This window comes from Poecilia reticulata, chromosome 4 (genome assembly GCF_904066995.2).
Source record: "Poecilia reticulata chromosome 4, P_reticulata-male-v2, whole genome shotgun sequence".
Taxonomy (NCBI): domain Eukaryota; kingdom Metazoa; phylum Chordata; class Actinopteri; order Cyprinodontiformes; family Poeciliidae; genus Poecilia; species Poecilia reticulata.
The window spans coordinates 3,177,124-3,195,735 of NC_088833.1; the positions used below are offsets into that span (position 1 = coordinate 3,177,124).

The 18,612-nt window shown below is 38.2% G+C and overlaps 1 protein-coding gene across 2 annotated transcripts; it reads left to right on the top strand.

The window, feature by feature from the left end:
* The first annotated feature begins 1,228 nt into the window (after positions 1-1,228).
* On the top strand, positions 1,229-14,817 carry ttc14 (tetratricopeptide repeat domain 14). 2 transcript variants are annotated; one of them, XM_008406296.3, is made up of 12 exons: positions 1,229-1,770; positions 2,910-3,037; positions 3,720-3,919; positions 4,470-4,554; positions 5,479-5,608; positions 6,240-6,395; positions 6,633-6,704; positions 9,374-9,493; positions 10,336-10,458; positions 11,568-11,685; positions 12,689-12,795; positions 12,902-14,817. In XM_008406296.3, the coding sequence occupies exons 1-12, from the start codon at positions 1,634-1,636 to the stop codon at positions 13,749-13,751; spliced, it is 2,226 nt and encodes a 741-aa protein (XP_008404518.2). In that variant the 5' UTR covers positions 1,229-1,633; the 3' UTR covers positions 13,752-14,817. The 2 variants fall into 2 exon arrangements, with proteins under 2 accessions (XP_008404518.2, XP_008404519.2); XM_008406297.3 differs by having other exon boundaries at positions 2,913-3,037.
* Positions 14,818-18,612: the final 3,795 nt, after the last annotated feature.

Below are 18,612 nucleotides of genomic sequence, written 5' to 3' on the forward strand. Positions count from 1 at the left end.
TGACTTCAGCTACCTAAACATTCAGAGTATTGTTTTGTATACTAACAGTAGACCAAGTATTGTTTTGTCTATAAATAATACTCATAGATTAATTGATTGTCAGCCCAACACATTACTTTTAGTTTCCTTAACCTCAACAACTAAATAACCACAGTATATATTTAGGATGTGTAAAATAAAATAACTGTATGAAAAAAAGTTCAGCTATAAAAGTTTTATTTAATTAAAATCATGAAAATGTTATTAAAAGTTAATAACAGGTTTAGAAAAAAATATTTACTAGTTAAAGGGCAGCCACATATAAACAAACATCAATACTCATCTGGTAATAAAGATAATAAAAACCAACATTTTATGATGAATTTCTATTCATCATAAAGTGAATAGAACCACAGTTGTGGAACCACAGCTGTCATTTTTTTTTTTAGATATTCAGTCTTTATTCAAGTTTTCTAAATATCAGGCTGTTGATTATCTGATTCCCTCAGATGTTGAAACCTTGAAAGGTTTTTCCCTCTGAAGGTGCCATTACTTTTTCTTTGCTATTACAGGAAATCTGTAGTGATTGTCAAACAGGTTTTGTATGTACGCTGTTAATGTCAGTTCTTTTAAGTTCTTTTCTTATCTATCACACCAAATACCAAAATATGCACGTGATCTATTGATGTTTAAAGTAATCTTTTGTTTTTATCAACATTTTACACATTTTATCTATGTTATATTAGATTATACAACAAATGTCATCTCCAGCATCGGAGAGTGAGGCTTTAATTAACAATTTAATTAAGAAAAAAATATTTAAAAACATACATCTGAAGTGTTTTAATTCATTTGAATTAAGCTTTAGAACTTCTGTATACTTTGTATTTATTACCTAAGATGGAGTAGATTTCAACAAATAAGCAATTTCCCCTTAGAATATACTTTAGACCGTCGTCTAAAGTATATTCTATTCTATTCTATTCTCTTCTATTCTATTCTATTCTAAACATTCTGGTTTATTGCAGAACACTTGACAAAATTGTTAGCCAAAGAAAATTATAAAACACTTACTATTCTCACATAAGTTAAAGTAACACTTTGAGGGATTCATAAATGTTTCAAATGTTGCAATATGTTTTTAAACTTTTCGACAAGATATAGCTGAGTAGACTGAACTTCAACAAAAAACGGTCAGAAGTCGAAATTTGACCGTCACTTTGGTTCCTAGCCACAACTTGTTTCTGTCTGCTCATTTCAGTGTAACACAATGTGAGCATGCGCGATGATCAGGAGCTAACAGCTACGGTTTCAATTTACAGTTTTTGAGCTTACTTTTATTTCTAAATGCAGCAAATGGTTTGGATTGTTTGGGTTAAATGAATATTATATACATTTTATCTATATTTTGAAGCATTGTGTGTCGTTTCAAGGGTTTTAAATAACACTGTCTGCTTATTGCGTGTCATTAGCATTTTTGGTTGTTAGCCTCAACTGCTCAAAACAATCCCCTGTCTGTTTTCGACTTAATGTCACTTATGTTTATGAACGATTACCTCTCTTAGACGTTTTTAAGCTCATACGGCTAGTGATAACCGTCGCCTGGAGGGTTTGAGTTGTGAAAAATGTGACTGCGTGTGGTGAGAGGAACAGGATGGACAGGGACTTGTTGCGGCAGTGTCTGGTCCATCACGGAGAGACGCTGTTCAACAAACTGAAATGTGAGCAAACTGAAAACCCAGACTTCCAGGCGGTGGTGACTGACCTGTGCAAAGCCACGTATGACGGAAGGTATGGCAGCATGTCGGACTCGTGTTTTTTTTCTCGACTTTACACCTGAATTTAAAATTATTCGTGCACGTATTTTATCACATTTTAGTCACATGCCACACGGGGTTTAAAGTCTAAATTGTTTTTCCAGGAACGGATATTTCAAAGCCATTTTAAAGGATAAAAAAAGTCATTTTTTATCCTTAAAAACGTGTTGTTGCTAGCTGTGAGCGATAAGAAGTTAGAATTTTATCGCGATATTTTGTTATAGTATTCTGATATCGATAAACACGATTAAAGAAACTCGGTTCTTTCTTGGGTAACTATGGCTGTGATTGGATTGCACAGCAGTCATTCATCACAAACTCAAATACATTTATTATAAAAACATTCGCATTTGAAATGGGTTTCTTCAGAACTATACTCACTTTAGAAAGTGTGATTTGTATCACTAACCTCTGCACAGTAAATGCATTTATTCATACTGTCAAATTTATTGATGCTTTCATGGATCAGAAAGTGAATAAATGAGTCAACATAACTTTTTTCCGTAATACTGTCAGTTTTGTTTTTCAGATAAATCAAAGTTCTTTCGCTTTTTACTATAAATGATAATGCGATAAACTACCCACCCACTGTGGTCTTAGATAGATCCAAATATCTATTTTTCCATTGCAAACAATAACCTAATTGTTTGTGAAATAATATGGAAATGAGGCCGTGAAACAGAACAATTTTGCACTTAGTTCATTTAAAAGTTTTTGATAATTATTGAACAAACGTACTTAATACATCCCAACTACATGTTTATTTCATTTATTTCCTGTTAGAAGCTACAAAGTTAGTTTTCATGTATAACCCTTATAAATCAGGTATCATGGTTTGTGTCTTTGCCCATGCAGGGTGACAAGGTTGCAATGTCAATCTATGCCTTCCTGCAAACATCAACGCAGCTGCCTGACATGAGATATTAATATAACGTTTTTCAAACGTACAAATTGCTCCTTTAACTTTCTCTCATTCTTCATGCTTAACTTTATCTCTGTCATTATACAGAGCAGCATAGTAAAGTTTCCAAACTGTTCTGTGTGCCAAACTCAGCTTACTGGGTTTTATGGGAAAGCTGCTAATTAGACGTTGTTTAATTGTTGTGTGTGAAGCAGAGGTGATGAACATGCCAGTCCACTGGTGGAGCAGTTCATCGCCAGGAAGGCTGACATTCTCTTCTGCCCGGCGTGGAAGACGGCCAACCCGCCACCGCAGGACGACGAAGAGGAAGAGGACGGAGGTGTGTGTGTAGATCCACTCAAATTAGAAGCTTCTTTTAAAGCACAGACCAGGTTTTAGAAATTCAGTTCAATAATACTTTGTTCAGTCCATTGAGAAATTAAATGTTGTTGTAACTCAGATCATCTGAGTGACTTCAAGGAGTCGTTGTGGGCAGGAAGGATCTGCAGTAGCAGTCAGTCTTGCAGTCAGTCTGAAGAGGCCTCTGACTGAAGACTGGTGCTGCATTTCCATGGCAGATGTGTGCAAAACTTTGTTTTTATGCTAGTGATGATGAAAAAGTTTTAGTTCCATTGGCAGATAAATTCAGTTATGTGAAAATGTTAAAAATGAAATGCTTTACCAGTGGAAATATAACTTTTTAATCAAAATTAAGGAATTATTTACTTAAAACAAGGTTACATTTCTTGCTGAAAAGTTACTTTTGAATTAGTTTTGTCTTATTTGAAGAGTACTAAGATATTTGCACTAGAAACTAGACCAAAACTAAACCTGCTTCTTTTTAAATCTGTGTCTGGTTTTACGGTTAGAAAGCCAGACGTGAATAATTAACTTCATTATTGAGTTTTAGCTACAAAAAGATTACAAACCAAGATTCAGATCAAAATGAATGAATGTGAAACAAATAGAAAGCAAAGCTTAGTTTATGACTTCATTTAGTAATTCTGTGTGTTCTGTTGCAGAGCCTTATGCCATCATGCCGCCCGTGGAGTTATTCATGGAGCTGCCGTATGAGGAGAGAAGATCCATGATGTACAGGGACTTGGAGAGAGGAGACATCGTGGTGGGACGCATCAACAACATTCGAGAATACGGCTTCTTTCTCACACTGCTGTGCATGGCAGGAGGCCTGAAGAGAGACATAGAGGACCTGGAACTTTCTGTGAGTCGGCGCAGTGAACTTACGGAAAAACCTGATTTTTCAATTTCCCGGCTTTCATGTGTGCAGCAGCTCTTGAATTGTTGAATGGCTGCCAGCAGGTATGAATGATACTTTATTCCAGCCCACATGAAGAGTTGATGTGTTGCCAAAGATCCTGTTTCTGTCATGTGCAGTTTGTGAAGTCAAGCAGTTCAGAAAGTCAGATGATTGTTGTTGTTCCATGAATGTGACCTCTGCAATGTAACTGCAGCGCACAAATATGACATACATTGTTCTTTGCTCACACAGATGTATGCGCTCACATCAGGCTCAATGTGAACCTCTAAAATCACAACATTAATTTAGCCTTTAGTTTTAATTCCAATGTTTTTACAATATTCCCTATAAAACAGCCTCCATAGAGGCGAAGCTGCTTTACGAGAACAACTTGACTATTTTAACTGCACATTTCACTGTTACTGGTGTATTAAAAACACTATTTAAAATAAATGCATGATGCTCAGCCTGTGCAGTTATTGTTTTGTCTATTTTCTGTTGCTTGTGCTCTCAGGCTCTCTGCCATGTCAAGGAAATTCCCTCCACCAGCAGCCATGATGATCCTCTCTCCTACTATCAGATCGGAGACTTGATTAAAGGTGCGTTGAACGAATATAAACACAGAAACAATATAAGGTTCATCCAACAGGACAGTTCAGACTGCAGTCTGTAAGCCATCATGGAAGAAACGAAGCTTCAAATGTGATGCTAAGGCTACTTTAATATTATAAAGTTGGTCTGATCAGCACAGACTGATGACTCGGCAGGAACCAGAACCAGACATGGAAACAGAAAACAGCCATAAATTAAGGCTTAAAACCTATTATTGAAAGTTGTCTTTGATTAGAAAGTGGAACATTTATTAACATATTTGATGATTGCATTTGGCAAAGTGTGATGTTTATCACTTTTTTCACTATTGCTAACAGTTTTTTTTTTACAAAAATCACTTTGAACTGCCTTGTTACTTAAATGTGGTTTAAAAATAATTAAGGATGCACCGATAAGAAGAGTTGGGCCGATAAGACGATGTTTTCCATCTTATCGATATCCAATGTTAAGGCTGATAACTGATATTTACCGATATTCAATGCATTTCACTACCGTTTTGACACCTTTAGAGAACAACAAGTTAAAAATAAATAAATATTGGTTGTTCATTTTGGCCCATTTTTATTTATTGGGCCGATACCAATAGGTTAAAAAATCAAAGTTTATTTATGCAGTGGATTTTCAACAGCCTCAGCTGACCAAAGTGTTTCACAACAAACATCACAGGCAGATAAATGATAAAACAAAAAATAAAATTATGTTCAGTAAAAATAACAAGACATTTATAAAATTGGCAGAAAATACCAGAATCTAAAAGTGACAAATACCAATGTTGTTCATCCCTATAAATATCGATACTGGCCCATATTTTCAGATCGGTGCATCCCTGCTGATATTCCGTTAATGTTTTCCATCTTATTTGATGGTGAAAAGAATCTTTCCTGAAGCAGTTTGTTTATTTTGCTCTGCAGCCGGAGTGAAAGACATCGATCGGTTCCAGGAGAAGATCACAGTGTCGCTCCACCAGGCCTCGCTTTCCCCTAACCTGGTTCACATCAAGCTGGGAGTCATAACCAGAGAAGATCTGCCCATACACTACAGGTAAAACTCAGCTACAAATACCTTCGCAGCTGATGAACCAGTCAGTCAGTAATGAAACACTGATTGATTCCTTTGTTGCCTGTGGAAGGGTAAGTGTTAAAAGTGGTGATATTTTTGTTAAAGCAGATTTTTGATGTGAAAGTTTAGTTAAAAATGCTGAGTGATAAATTCCTAAAACTTGAATTTTCATTCAGTTTTCATTATTTGTGTTCAAACCTGTTGAGATAAGCAGTAAATCAATTAATTGCATGATAAATTAAAACAAGCTCAATAATTTTCATTTGCTTGATTTATCCGTTTTTCTTTTTTCTCACTTTCTGCCAAAAACTGCTTAAATTTTCAGTTTGCTGCTTTGGTCTCTGCTAGACGTTTCTTTGAAGAATAATTTTGTTCATTATTTATTTTATTTTGTTGTTTCTATTATTTATTTTGGATATTCAAAATGTCTTCCAATTTTTTTATTAAATGTTCATTATAATTTTTAAAGTTTATTGGCTTTTGATAATGTTTTATATTCCTTGAAAATATTCTCCAAGCAACAATATTATCGTTTATTCCAGTAACTTCTGGAACTAGTTACCTCCCAGCATGCTTTGCTCCAGTCACCGGCCTGTTTGTGTTTGCTGCTCAGTCGTAGCGTTCGCGCCGCCGCCGACTCCACCGAGACGTACGAACGAATCCTGACCAGGTGCCACGGCTACGAAAACCCGTCTGTGGTGGAGTATCTGCTGCAGAAGGTGGGAATCAGCGACACCAACCCCCCGTCGATGATGAGAGGGTTACAGTGGTGAGCTGCGTAAAAACTGCTTCCTGTTTCATGGCAGCAGCAGCAGCAGATTTTGGTCTCTGTTTGCTGGAAACTCTGCTTATTCTGATTCTTTGTTCTTCTGTTTCCTGATACATGATCCAAAGTGAAGAAACAACAAACGAGCCAAACAGCATTTCTCTCATTACTGTGGCTGGCAGACTCATAACCTCAGATAAACTTTATAAAGTTTCTGGTTTTGTTTTTTTTTCTTCACAGTAAACTTTTCCAGGAGGAGGATTTTGCTTCTGCAATCAGAAAGAAGCAGTCTGCATCCTGGGCCCTGAAGTGGTAACGCTACTCTGCTAACTTTGTAGCCAATATCAGGGGTGCACCGATTTATCCACCAGCCCGTTTATCGGCGCCGAGTTCCTTAATTTGTGATCTACTTCAGTAATGGACCTTTCCACAGGGGCCGCGTTTCATTGGCTAATGCCCATTTTATGACACAGCGCAGCTACCACGTGCGTGACCGTCTCACAAACACAAGCTACAGTAGTAAAAACATGCTCATGTACATTGTGGACTAGAAGACCGACAGAAAGTTTTTGCGTCAGGACTCGATAAAGAATGGTTTTCCGCCAGTGGGGTATCTGTACAGGCGATGTCAGGTATCCTGATCGTATTTGTAGAACTAAAATTAACAGATTTCCAAAATCTGAAATGGAAAGCCTTGCTTGGATCAAAGCTTGTGCAACCGTGTAGGATCAATAAGAACAAAGTGTCTGCTGGCGTAAGTATTATTGCTTTGCTCTCTTTGTGTTTAGTGAATGAAAAAAATAGTCAATAATAAACACATTCATTACGAAAAACTTTTAGCCAAGTACAGCATAATGGCAGTACCGATACAACTTCTACATCCTGAAGCCTGTCTGTTACAGCCTTACGTTAGCTGAACAGATCAACATGCAATGTGTACCGTATCTGACATACATTAAAGATTTTATTTCACCTCAAAAGGCTTTTTACTAAACTGTAATCGTGTTAGCCACGCTAGCTTTTACTAAACTGTAATCGTGTTAGCCACGCTAGCTTTTACTAAACTGTAATCGTGTTAGCCACGCTAGCTTTTACTAAACTGTAATCGTGTTAGCCACGCTAGCTTTTACTAAACTGTAATCGTGTTAGCCACGCTAGCTTTTACTAAACTGTAATCGTGTTAGCCACGCTAGCTTTTACTAAACTGTAATCGTGTTAGCCACGCTAGCACCGAGTACCGTGTATAAGTCCTAGACACATTCGGACCCTCAAAACCACAAATGCCCGACTTTCCCAGCCTTGAAAGAACAACAGGCATCAGTGATCTTGTCCACCGCTATATTTATGCTGAGGGTGTGAGAATCTGCCGTTTTCCTCATCGACCGGTAGCTTTTCGCTGTGACGCGCACAATGTTGGAGGCATCGCGTGGGTCAAACATCTTGATGTCGTCCAAAAAAGATGATATGAACTTGTTGGTTCCCTTGTCCATTGTTGTGGCTGATATTTTGTGAAAATCCGGCAGAAATGCTAACCTAATAGACTCAGAAATACTCTGCAGAGAGTCAGTCGAAATGAAAGACGCCATGTTTACACATAGAAACTAAGCACCGCGAGGCTTTGTTTGTGAGACATGCAGGCATGTGGGACTTTAGAGGCGGAGCTTGGTAAGGTCCATTGCCTGGAAATCAGCCGTTTTTGTTAAATAAAATAGTAATTTGTTTTCATTGAATGATTCAGAAACAAAAACCCAAACGCAGTGTTTTAAGCTCGGCTGAGGTTTATTTAAAATGAAGTAAGTTCATTTTATTTGCACAGAATGAATGTCAAAAATATGGAAGTGATGAGAAAAACCCACAAATACTGACTGCATGGAGCTCCTATTTATTTCTGCTGTCATGGAACCAACAGTGGAAAGAAATTAAAGCACCAATCTCAAAATAATATTAAGATTTAGGGCAGGGATGTCCAAGGGCCGTTTGTGGCCCTTGGACTGACTGTCCCCAAAACTACAATTCAAAAATGATACAGATATGACCGATAGCTGCAGCAGGAGACTTAAAAATTACAAACATGATTTCCTTACACAGAAAAATGTAAAGAAAAACACAAAGGTTCGTGTTTTTATAACCAACTTTTAACAAAAACTAAACCAAGTTTATCCAGAGACTTTTACTGAAAAGCCGACTTTGCTGCAGCCAAATCAGCTTCTATTCTTTTTAAACTTGGCTAAAATTAGCAAACATTTTGAAACAAAGTGACCCAAATCCTGTTATTACTGAAAATGAATGTATTCAACCGAGCCCAAAAGAAACTGAAAACTAGACGTCTTTCTTTTATCTCAACAGGCAAAATGAAAGTATTAAGTATTAAATGTCTGCAAAAAAATTTTTGAGCATAATCTCAGAAATTTCTAGAGAAAACAATAAAATTTGAGAGAAAAAAATGAAACATTTAGATTAATATCAGAAAATTTCCACCAAAGTTGGAAATTTCTAAATTTCAAATGAGAAAATTTTTATTTGTTTTTCTTTCTAGAAAAATTAAAAAATAATCACAAAATTTTCAGAGTTTTTGGCAGAAATTTAGTCCTTTTTTTTTTTTTTATCTTACAACGGCCCTTAAACATCGTCGTAAAAATCTACAACAAATATCTATTTATTTATTTTCTTGATTTTAGGTTGGTTTTTGTCCTGCTTTGAGTTTAAAATTTTGTCCCACGTGGCAAAAAGTTTGGACAACCGGAAAAGGTTGTGAAAATGGGATGTATATTTTGTCGCTGTCCTCCCCTGTTATACAGGTTTGACTGACAGACTGACCCACTAGCTCATGTCTGCATGTTTTCACTTAACTCAGTGACTTTCCTGCTATATTTAGTGACATTTCAGACAAAAGAAAATTCGGTGCACCTGCAGCTAACACAGATATGATATCATCTGTGGTCGTTTGTTGATTTACCTCGATGCCAACCTGTTCTCCGCAGCGTTCGCGCAGGTGTGGACCACTTCAAACATGGCCGCCACGTGGAGGCCATGAACGAATACAACAAAGCTCTGGAAATCGACACCAACAACGTGGAAGCGCTGGTGGCTCGGGGAGCTCTGTGGGTTTACTTCCTGGTTTAAACCGTCTCTGTTTGCTCATCTTGTGCAGATTCAACTGTCCCTCAGATTAATAGATGAAAAGCAGTTAGTCGCATTTGTCCTTTGATTTGTTCCTCATACCGAAATGAAGTATGAGGAAGAGTGTTTTCAGTCCAACACCCCTTCCTGTTGAGTACAAAGTGTGAGGGATGGACTCAGATCTGAACCTTCAGAAACACATAAACACAGTTACAAAGTCGGCCTTTTATCACCTGAAGAACATTTCCAGGATTAAACGACTGATGCGTCAGTTTCTAGAGAAACCAGAACCAAACAGCATTCAGCTTCTACATACCACAAATCTGGAATAAACTTCCAGAAAACTGCAAAACAGCCGAAACGCTGAGTTCCTCTAAATCAAGACTTGGATGTGTATGGAAGATTTTAACAATGGCACTCGACAAAATTGGATTTCTGTGATTGGTAAAAGAAAGTCTTCAATGAAACATCTGCAGAATGTGTAAAAATTTTTTATCTGATTAATTGATTAATCAAACAAACACAGAAAACTGCAAAACAGCCGAAACGCCGAGTTCCTTTAAATCAAGTCTAAAAACACACCTGATTAATTTTGAACCATAATAATGAAATATATTTGATGTGTATCGATGATTTTAATGATGGCGCTTGACAAAATGTGGTTTCACTGTGATGTTTTTTTTGTTTTCATAATATAAAATGAATAAAGTAACTTGATCGATTGATCGATTGATTAATCTTCGTACTGCAAAGATCAAGTTGGAGCCGTTTGACTAAAATCTCAGACGTTGAGTCTCACATTTCCTTTTGTTTTTCTCCCCAGATATGCTAACAAAGGCAGCATCGTGAAGGCCATCTCGGACTTTGAGCTGGCTCTGGAAAACTGTCCGGATCACCGCAATGCCAAGAAGTATCTCTGCCAGACTCTGGTGGAGCGAGGAAAACAGTGAGCAGCGCCTTTTGCTTTTCAGATAAATAAATTACAGGGTTAAAAGTGGTTAAAATCTGTTTCTCTTAAAATAAGGTTTTAAGATTTAGAAGCCAAACTGATGGTTGAGGCTGGTTAATTACGACTAACGAGGCTTTAAAACATTCAGAGCTCTGATCTTCATATGAACAGAAAATCTGTGATTTTTCATCCTGCTGCTGTTTGTTCAGCAATTCAAAAATGATGTAAATTTGGCCTGTAGGTGCAGATGGTGACTTAAAGATTGTTACCAACGTCATTTTCTCACACAGAAAAATGTAAAGAACAACACAAAGTATTTGTGTTTTTATAACCAAATTTTAACAAAAAGTAAAACCAAGTTTATCCAGAAACTTTTACTGAAAAGCCAAGTTTGCTGCAGCCAAATCAGCTGTTGTTTTGTCTTAAACATGGTCAAATGTAGCAAACATTTTGAAACAAAGTGACTCAAATCCTGTTTGTTTATTTAACCGAACCCAAAAGACACTGAAAACTAGACGCCTTTCTTTTAATTCAGCAAACACATAAAACCTGCTGCAGCGTATTAAGGTCATTGTAGAAAAACTAACAAAAAAATAAATCAGAGTTTCAGCTTAATCTCAGAAATAAAATAAAAAAAATCAAGTGCATGAGGTTCTTCAATATTAGCAAAGCTTAGAAACAAAATCCTGATTATTTTAGCAAGTTTTGCAGAATCAAATTCTTATGTAACAAGTTTCACTGTCAGGATGCAGAAAAACTTGTTTGTATATAACATGAAACCTGCTGGGTCAGATCAATCTCAGCAGGTTATGAGCACTAATTGATTAGATCTGCAGAATTTAATTGGTTAAATTATGAAAATCCATAAAATATTTTAAAAAACCATCAGATTTGTTTCGTGACGTCCTTTGAAATCTGTGTATCCGGGAATAAAACTCATCCGGAAGAAACTACATCTGATGTTTATGTAATTTCAGAAAGTGAAACTTGAAATCTGAATTCTTGTTCCAGTTTCCCTAAAGGTTAAGAATCACTGCGGTGCAGCTGTAACTGGGCCAAGAAGGCATCAGAATCACAATGAGTGTTTTGTTCTTTGTGTCTGACAGACTGGAGGAGCAGGAGAAACTGGTGACGGCGGAGGGATTGTACCGCAGAGCGTTGGCTCTCGATGACGCCAACCTGGAGGCCACAGAGGCGCTGAGCAGCATCAATGACACCATCCAGGTGAGCGGGAAGAACACCTGCACAAAACGCCTCCACAAAATAAATACAGGAGAACAAATTACAGCCTCAGCTGCAGATCTGAACAAACAAGTTTAATTTGTTTTAAAAAGTGAACTGTGCCGACAGGTGCAGCAAAAAATAGTCATATTCAAACTTTTCATAAGTTTTCTTTGTATTTTAACCTATCAGAGATTCAACATAATTCATTTTCATCTGATGGTAAAGTTTTTATGTTTAACTTGACATTTTTTAGTAAACTTGTTCTGCATGTTTGGGGTTTTTGTGTTAAAGAAAATCTGTTCTATAAATAAAGTAAAAAAATACAATAAAAAATAAATTCCTTTGTTGTTTCACAATAAAAAAATAAAGAAAAGTTTGTTATTAATATAAACACCTTGTGACCAACCAGGCAGCTGATAGGAGAAACTGCTGGTTTGCTGTTTTTATTGTGACGTTAATTGATCCGTAGTTTAATTTGTGAAAATGAATCTTTAAGCTGTTTTTGTTTATTTTTCTCTAAACAGTTTCTGTTTAATCGGGTCGCTGGGCGTCTTCCTGACTCCCTGGTTTGTAATACTGATGAGGTGTTTGGTATGTTTGTGTTTCTGCTCCACCTTATACTCTGACCTTTGACCTCCTGACTGCCCGACTCTCTGCCGCCTGCCTTGTGGGGGGCTGGAAACGCATAAACTGCTCTGTGCCAACGACTCTTCGTCCCGTGGGAACCGGTGCGCGGCGCGTAAACATGCTGCCAAACACGGTAACGTTGAAACCTTTTTTTTATTTCCACCGAAAACAAAACGCTGTCTGAATCGCCTGCACCTCCGTCTGCGGCGTAAATATGTTCATTTCTCCATCATTCTGCAACACATTTGACTTTTGTTTATCAATTTTAAACTTTAATAATAACAATCCTGCGACTGGATGGATGGATTCTGAACGGCGTGAATGTTTTTGAATCTGCCGCTCGGGGCTTTTTGCCTGCATGCTGCTGTCTGTAAAGAAATCGATTCGCTTGCGAGAAGAAGCTCTTGCTAAGGAGGAAGTCAAAGCGACGAGCAGCCAGACCAGCGCTGAGAAATTACGTAAGATCTTAAAAGAGGAGAAAAGGTAGGTTGAACCTCGCCGAGAGCGTAAAGACGAGTCCGATTGATCTTTTCAAAACAAAAATGCTTTTCCAGCTGGAGGATTTTTAGCAGATGTCTCTCGTTTTTAGGGCAAAGAAGAAACGCAAGCGATCCACTTCCTCCTCTTCATCCTCCTCCAGCAGCAGTAGTTCCTCTTCCTCGTCGTCTTCCTCGTCCCGCAGGAGGTCCAAGAAGAAAAAGAAAAAGCGGAAAAAGTCCGGGCGAGGAAGAAGCAAGCACCGCCGGAGGAAGAGTGAGGAGGGTAAGAGCGGGAAAGGCAGGATGGAGAAAGAGGAGGAGGAGGAGCTGGAGTGGTTTCCTGCGCCTCCCAACACCTCCGCCACTTTTCTCAACCAAAAGGGCGGCTTGGTGTTTGGAGGGGCGGAGGAGGACGGGGTGGGGGGCGACGGGAAAATCAGCCGGCTGTATTCTCTGGAAGCAGCTTCAGAGGAGGAAGAGTCGGATTCTTCCCACAGACAGGGCAAGAGGAGGGACAGAGCGGATAGCGGGGCGAATAAACGGAAAACCAGCAGGAGCCCGAAGAGAGACAGCAGGACAGAGAGCAGGGAAAGATGGAGGGAGGAGAGCAGAGCAGGAAGGAGAGAAAGAAGCAGCGTGAAGGAGAATCACGCCAGGAAACTGTCCAGCTCCTCAGCTGAGCTGGAGTATTCCCGGAAACCGGAATATTCCGGAAGGAACAGGATTAGACACGACTCCTCTACCAGGAGCTCCTGTGATGGCGGTAGGTACGAGAGCAAGGAAGAGACGGAGAGAGAGAGACCGTCGGATCCAGAACAGAGTAAAAACCCAGAGAGTTCTGGAGATCAGAACGGCCAGGGAGACGGCAGGAACAGGAAGAACCTGCCGTCCAGCCTGCTGGACATCTTCCACCAGATCGCTCAGTTCGAGAAGGAAAAGGGGGGGAAAGCAAAAAAATGAGAGTCCGCCACCAAACCCAGAACTACGACGGCGAATCGGGCCGTTGGAGATGTATATGCATGAAAAGGAGCAAATTTCTGCCAATAAATATGAGCAGGAAAAAATTAATATCCAAAAACAGAAATTTAGTGGTTAATCTCAGAAATTTACTAGAATAAATTAGAAATTTCTGAGCTTCAGCAGGTAAGAATCTGCATGAAAAGAGAAAATTTGAGTAATTTCACATATTTTCTAGAAGAAACATGGAAATCACCCTGACATTTTTAGACTTTTTGAAGTTTTCTGTTTAAAAAGGGAAAAATGTTCATTTCTATTTTATTTTATGTTTTTCAGAAAATTTCTGGGATTCATTAAAAGATTTCGGCGTTTTTTTCTCCTCATTTGACTTTTTAAGCTCAGATTCACTTTTCGTTTTAGAACATTTCTGAGATTCATCTCAAAATGTCTGAGTTTTTATTGCAAATTTCTAACTTTGAGCTCAGAAATTAGTTTTATTCTTGAAAACTTCTGAGCTTAATCTCAAATTGTTTTTTGGTGGAAATTTTCTCGTTTTTTACATAAATACACAACGGCCCTAATTGGCCGTCATGTAGAAGAAACTAAACGAAAGATAAAATGATATTTGTTGAGTTAAATCTTTGTTCATGAAATCCTCCAGGGCCAAACCTCCTGCTTGTTGGTCTCTGTTACTTTCAGTGTTGAATAAATGAATAGTTTACTGACACGTCTTACCTGTTCTGATCAAATCCAGCCTTTATTTCGTCAAAGTGTCACGAAGACATGATTCTGTTTACGACTCGTGACTTGGACGTCTTCCGTTGTGACCCCATTTCTGTGATTTCCCCGTTTACAGGAGAACCGTTGATTATTTTGACAAATGAAATGTTTTATTTTATTGTTTTTTAATGAAACAAGTTGCCTTTTGTTCTGCTGTGTGCCATGCTGCAGACGTTATGCTTTTCTTTTCTTGCCTTAACATGATACAGACGTTTGCGCTGTAATCGGAGTATGTCGCCTGTCATAAAATCATCTAATTTGAACCAATAAAAGCATTTAACCTGTGGAACGTTAGTGCAGTTTATTTCTGCTTCATGATGCTAAATCTTACCACCAGTCTGAATTTTACATTTTATTTTCACCAGTTTTAGAAAGTAAATATATTTTCACCAATTCTCTTCAGATATGCAAAGAAATTACACCATATATGTTTAATAATACTTATAACTATTATTAAACTCCTGTAATACAAACACAGAGGTGGATAAAAGCGTCGAACATTAAACGATGATCAGCTTAGATTCACCTCCTCCAGACTCAAGGCTGTTATTCCTGTTGCTATTTTTTTTTTTTAAAGAAATGCAGTAAAAATAAAACCTAAATAAGTTTATTCACACAATAAGTCATTAAAAAACACAGAGCCGCCATCTTCCTACCACTTCCTGTTTGCACCAGTGGCAACATCCGGTTGTTGATCACGTGACTCCTGTGACCCGAAAAGTGTTTCCATTATTTATTTAATTGCCTCATCATGGTACCAAAGCTTTTTTTATTGAGTGGTTTCCATTAATCAAATTTATTTAGGAAATTTTAAGGTTGATGGAAAAGCAGCTAAGTCAACAATTTTTCTTAAATTTGTAGGTCATTAAATTTAAGGTTTAAAAATATTTTTGTTTAATTAGCAACTGAATTTGGGTGTTTATCTGTAAGCGACACCCATTCCCAATAAATCTAAATATTAATCACTTTTAGATTGAAATGACTAATAACATTTATTCATGTTTATACTTAAAAACTTGCAATCAAATACGACTCTTATGCTAGTTAATAAATTATAAAGTATCACGATTGAAAACATGTAAGATTACCGTCATTTACACAGGTGTGCAGCAGTTTTAGCTCGGTTTTATGTTGAAGCGACGTTGCGGGAAACCTCCGGTCAAATATTCAGCTGTTTGAAGTCCAGTCACACAGAAACCTTCCCGAGTGAAACTCTGCTGCTTAGCAGAGGCACACAGGACCAGGAAAATTTGTGGAAAAGGATTCATTTTCCAGCCTGGCATTGATCCTGACCATGGGATTATGCCGCGGCCTTCGGTCCTGTTTGAAGTCCAATTAGGGGCTCGGACCGCCGAGACGTGCCGCTCCGTCCAGCTCCGAACTTCAGTGGAAATTGGGAATCATCAAAGGACTTGCTTCAAGCAACTGGTAAAAAGTCAACATATTGAAAGGAAAATAAAAAAAGTTGCTGAACATATGTTCCCATATTCAAAGAGAACAGAAGGAAACTTTAGTTAGTAAACTTCGCCATTTTTCTTTCTTCAGTTTGTTTCCGTCCTGCGTATCTGATCGATTCTAATTCCTCCGATTGAAGTTGATTCCTCCGATGGGCCAATCAGCGAACAGAAGGAGAAGCTGTGAACGATGACGTCGATTCAGACACTATAGTGTATCACATCGATAAACTGTATTGATACACTGATCAATGTAGGCCTGTCTACAATATTTTATAATGTTACGCACAAACATAGGGGGGAAAACCAGGATAATATCTATTATAAAGCCTTTTCTGATGCCCGCTGCGTGCTAGCATGGTAATGCTAGCTTATGTTTGTGCCAGCAGTTAGCATCACATCTACGTCTTACAAATTTATAAACAAATAATCCAGACATTAGATAAATAAACTTCATACGGAGTTAAATTAGATTAAAGAAGTTTTAAATTACCCATAAAAATATGCAACTCTAGAAAATTTGACTGAAGACCAGGATTAATTATTCATTTCTGTAGAAGAAGAATTCATCTATTTTTCCCAATGTGTAGTGAGTATCTGGATCTATAACGGAGTTAATTTGGACATATTATAAAGACGGACTGATACATGAATGATGAGGCATGAGGGATTACAAACAGAAAAATGAGAAATAAAGAAAGTTTCAGCAGATGACATGTACTTTTAGGAGTATTTTTACTACACTTGAGTAATTTTATTATGAATCATCTCTGCTCTTCAGTAAAATTTCTGTATTCTCTTCCCACTGAATGAAAAACAAACATGTTTTAACCAGAAACTCGCCAGACTCAGACCTGATGTTTCTGCTAAAGTTTTTTTATTGAACAAAGCTGAAACATTTTCTTTTGCCTGGTTTTTTTTTGTTTTTTTTGTTACTTGTGTGAATTATTGTCATTATTGTCTGATTTTGTACTTTTTAAACATTAAATGATTGATTATTTGATCAGCCCCTCAGTACTTGAGTAAACTTTTTACCAAATACTTTTTTACTCATATGAATAATTTCTTGCTAGTTTTTGCTTTGACTTGAGTAGAAATAAGTGGAAGTAGCGCCAGCTCTGCTTTAGTTCAGTTTTTCTGCCCTCCCTGCTCGGACCTGGATGTGGGCGACCATCCTGTTGGCTTATTGGAGCTTTAAGCTACTTGGTGTCACGTATTTGATTTAATAACTGGACACACACATCAGTGGCGGTGCAACCAGCCATGCGTTGCCACAGTAAGCTACTTTGGGCTTAGCCGCCAGCCTCAGGCTCTCCTCCTCCATCATTACCGGTCCCATCATCAGTGATGCTCTGCAGGCGCCACGTGTCTCGCTCTATCTTGTTAGGCGGCAGATTAAGCACTAATATACGGTCCGAGAAGCCTCTTCATTTAATATTGCACACACTGATTCCTGATCCGTTACTTCCCGTCTCTGAAGCCTGACGTCTTAATCTGTTGGTATAAAATACTTCCTGCAGGCCTTAAATGCTCCTCGTGTTTGACCCATTAGACCAGTAGAGAGTCACTGGTGACTAAATATCCTACTGTCGTTTGTGCAAAAATAACAGGTTAAATTGTTATTTTGTCCATTAAAAACTGCAGAAGTTGGTCTTGCTTTTATCTTTTTATATCAGTGGTTCTTAACGTGGGTTGGATCGAACCCCAGGGGTTCTGTGAGTCGGTCTCAGGGGTTCGGCGGAGCCTCTGCCACGTAGGTAAAGACACACTTGTGTAAAGTCGTGATGACGCGGTGCTTTGCCATCACTTGCTGCAGAGGATCAGGTTACATTGCTTAGCCAATCAGAGGATCACGTTACATTGCTTAGCCAATCAGAGCATCACGTTACATTGCTTAGCCAATCAGAGCATCACGTTACATTGCTTAGCCAATCAGAGCATCACGTTACATTGCTTAGCCAATCAGAGGATCACGTTACATTACTTAGCCAATCAGAGGATCACGTTACATTACTTAGCCAATCAGAGGATCACGTTACATTGCTTAGCCAATCAGAGGATCACGTTACATTGCTGAGCCAATCAGAGGATCACGTTACATTGCTTAGCCAATCAGAGCATCACGTTACATTACTTAGCCAATCAGAGGATCACGTTACATTGCTTAGCCAATCAGAGCATCACGTTACATTGCTTAGCCAATCAGAGCATCACGTTACATTGCTTAGCCAATCAGAGGATCACGTTACATTGCTTAGCCAATCAGAGCATCACGTTACATTGCTTAGCCAATCAGAGGATCACGTTACATTGCTTAGCCAATCAGAGCATCACGTTACATTGCTTAGCCAATCAGAGCATCACGTTACATTGCTTAGCCAATCAGAGGATCACGTTACATTACTTAGCCAATCAGAGGATCACGTTACATTGCTTAGCCAATCAGAGCATCACGTTACATTGCTTAGCCAATCAGAGGATCACGTTACATTGCTTAGCCAATCAGAGCATCACGTTACATTGCTTAGCCAATCAGAGCATCACGTTACATTGCTTAGCCAATCAGAGGATCACGTTACATTGCTTAGCCAATCAGAGGATCACGTTACATTGCTTAGCCAATCAGAGGA

What these genes read in the sequence shown, in the direction of transcription:
- ttc14 (XM_008406296.3), top strand. Translation starts at nt 1,634, where the DNA reads ATGGACAGGGACTTGTTGCGGCAGTGTCTGGTCCATCACGGAGAGACG. An exon ending in TAGAGGACCTGGAACTTTCT is followed by an intron (nt 3,920 to 4,469) that starts GTGAGTCGGCGC and finishes TTGTGCTCTCAG; the next exon opens with GCTCTCTGCCATGTCAAGGA. An exon ending in CTGGTGGCTCGGGGAGCTCT is followed by an intron (nt 9,494 to 10,335) that starts GTGGGTTTACTT and finishes TTTTCTCCCCAG; the next exon opens with ATATGCTAACAAAGGCAGCA.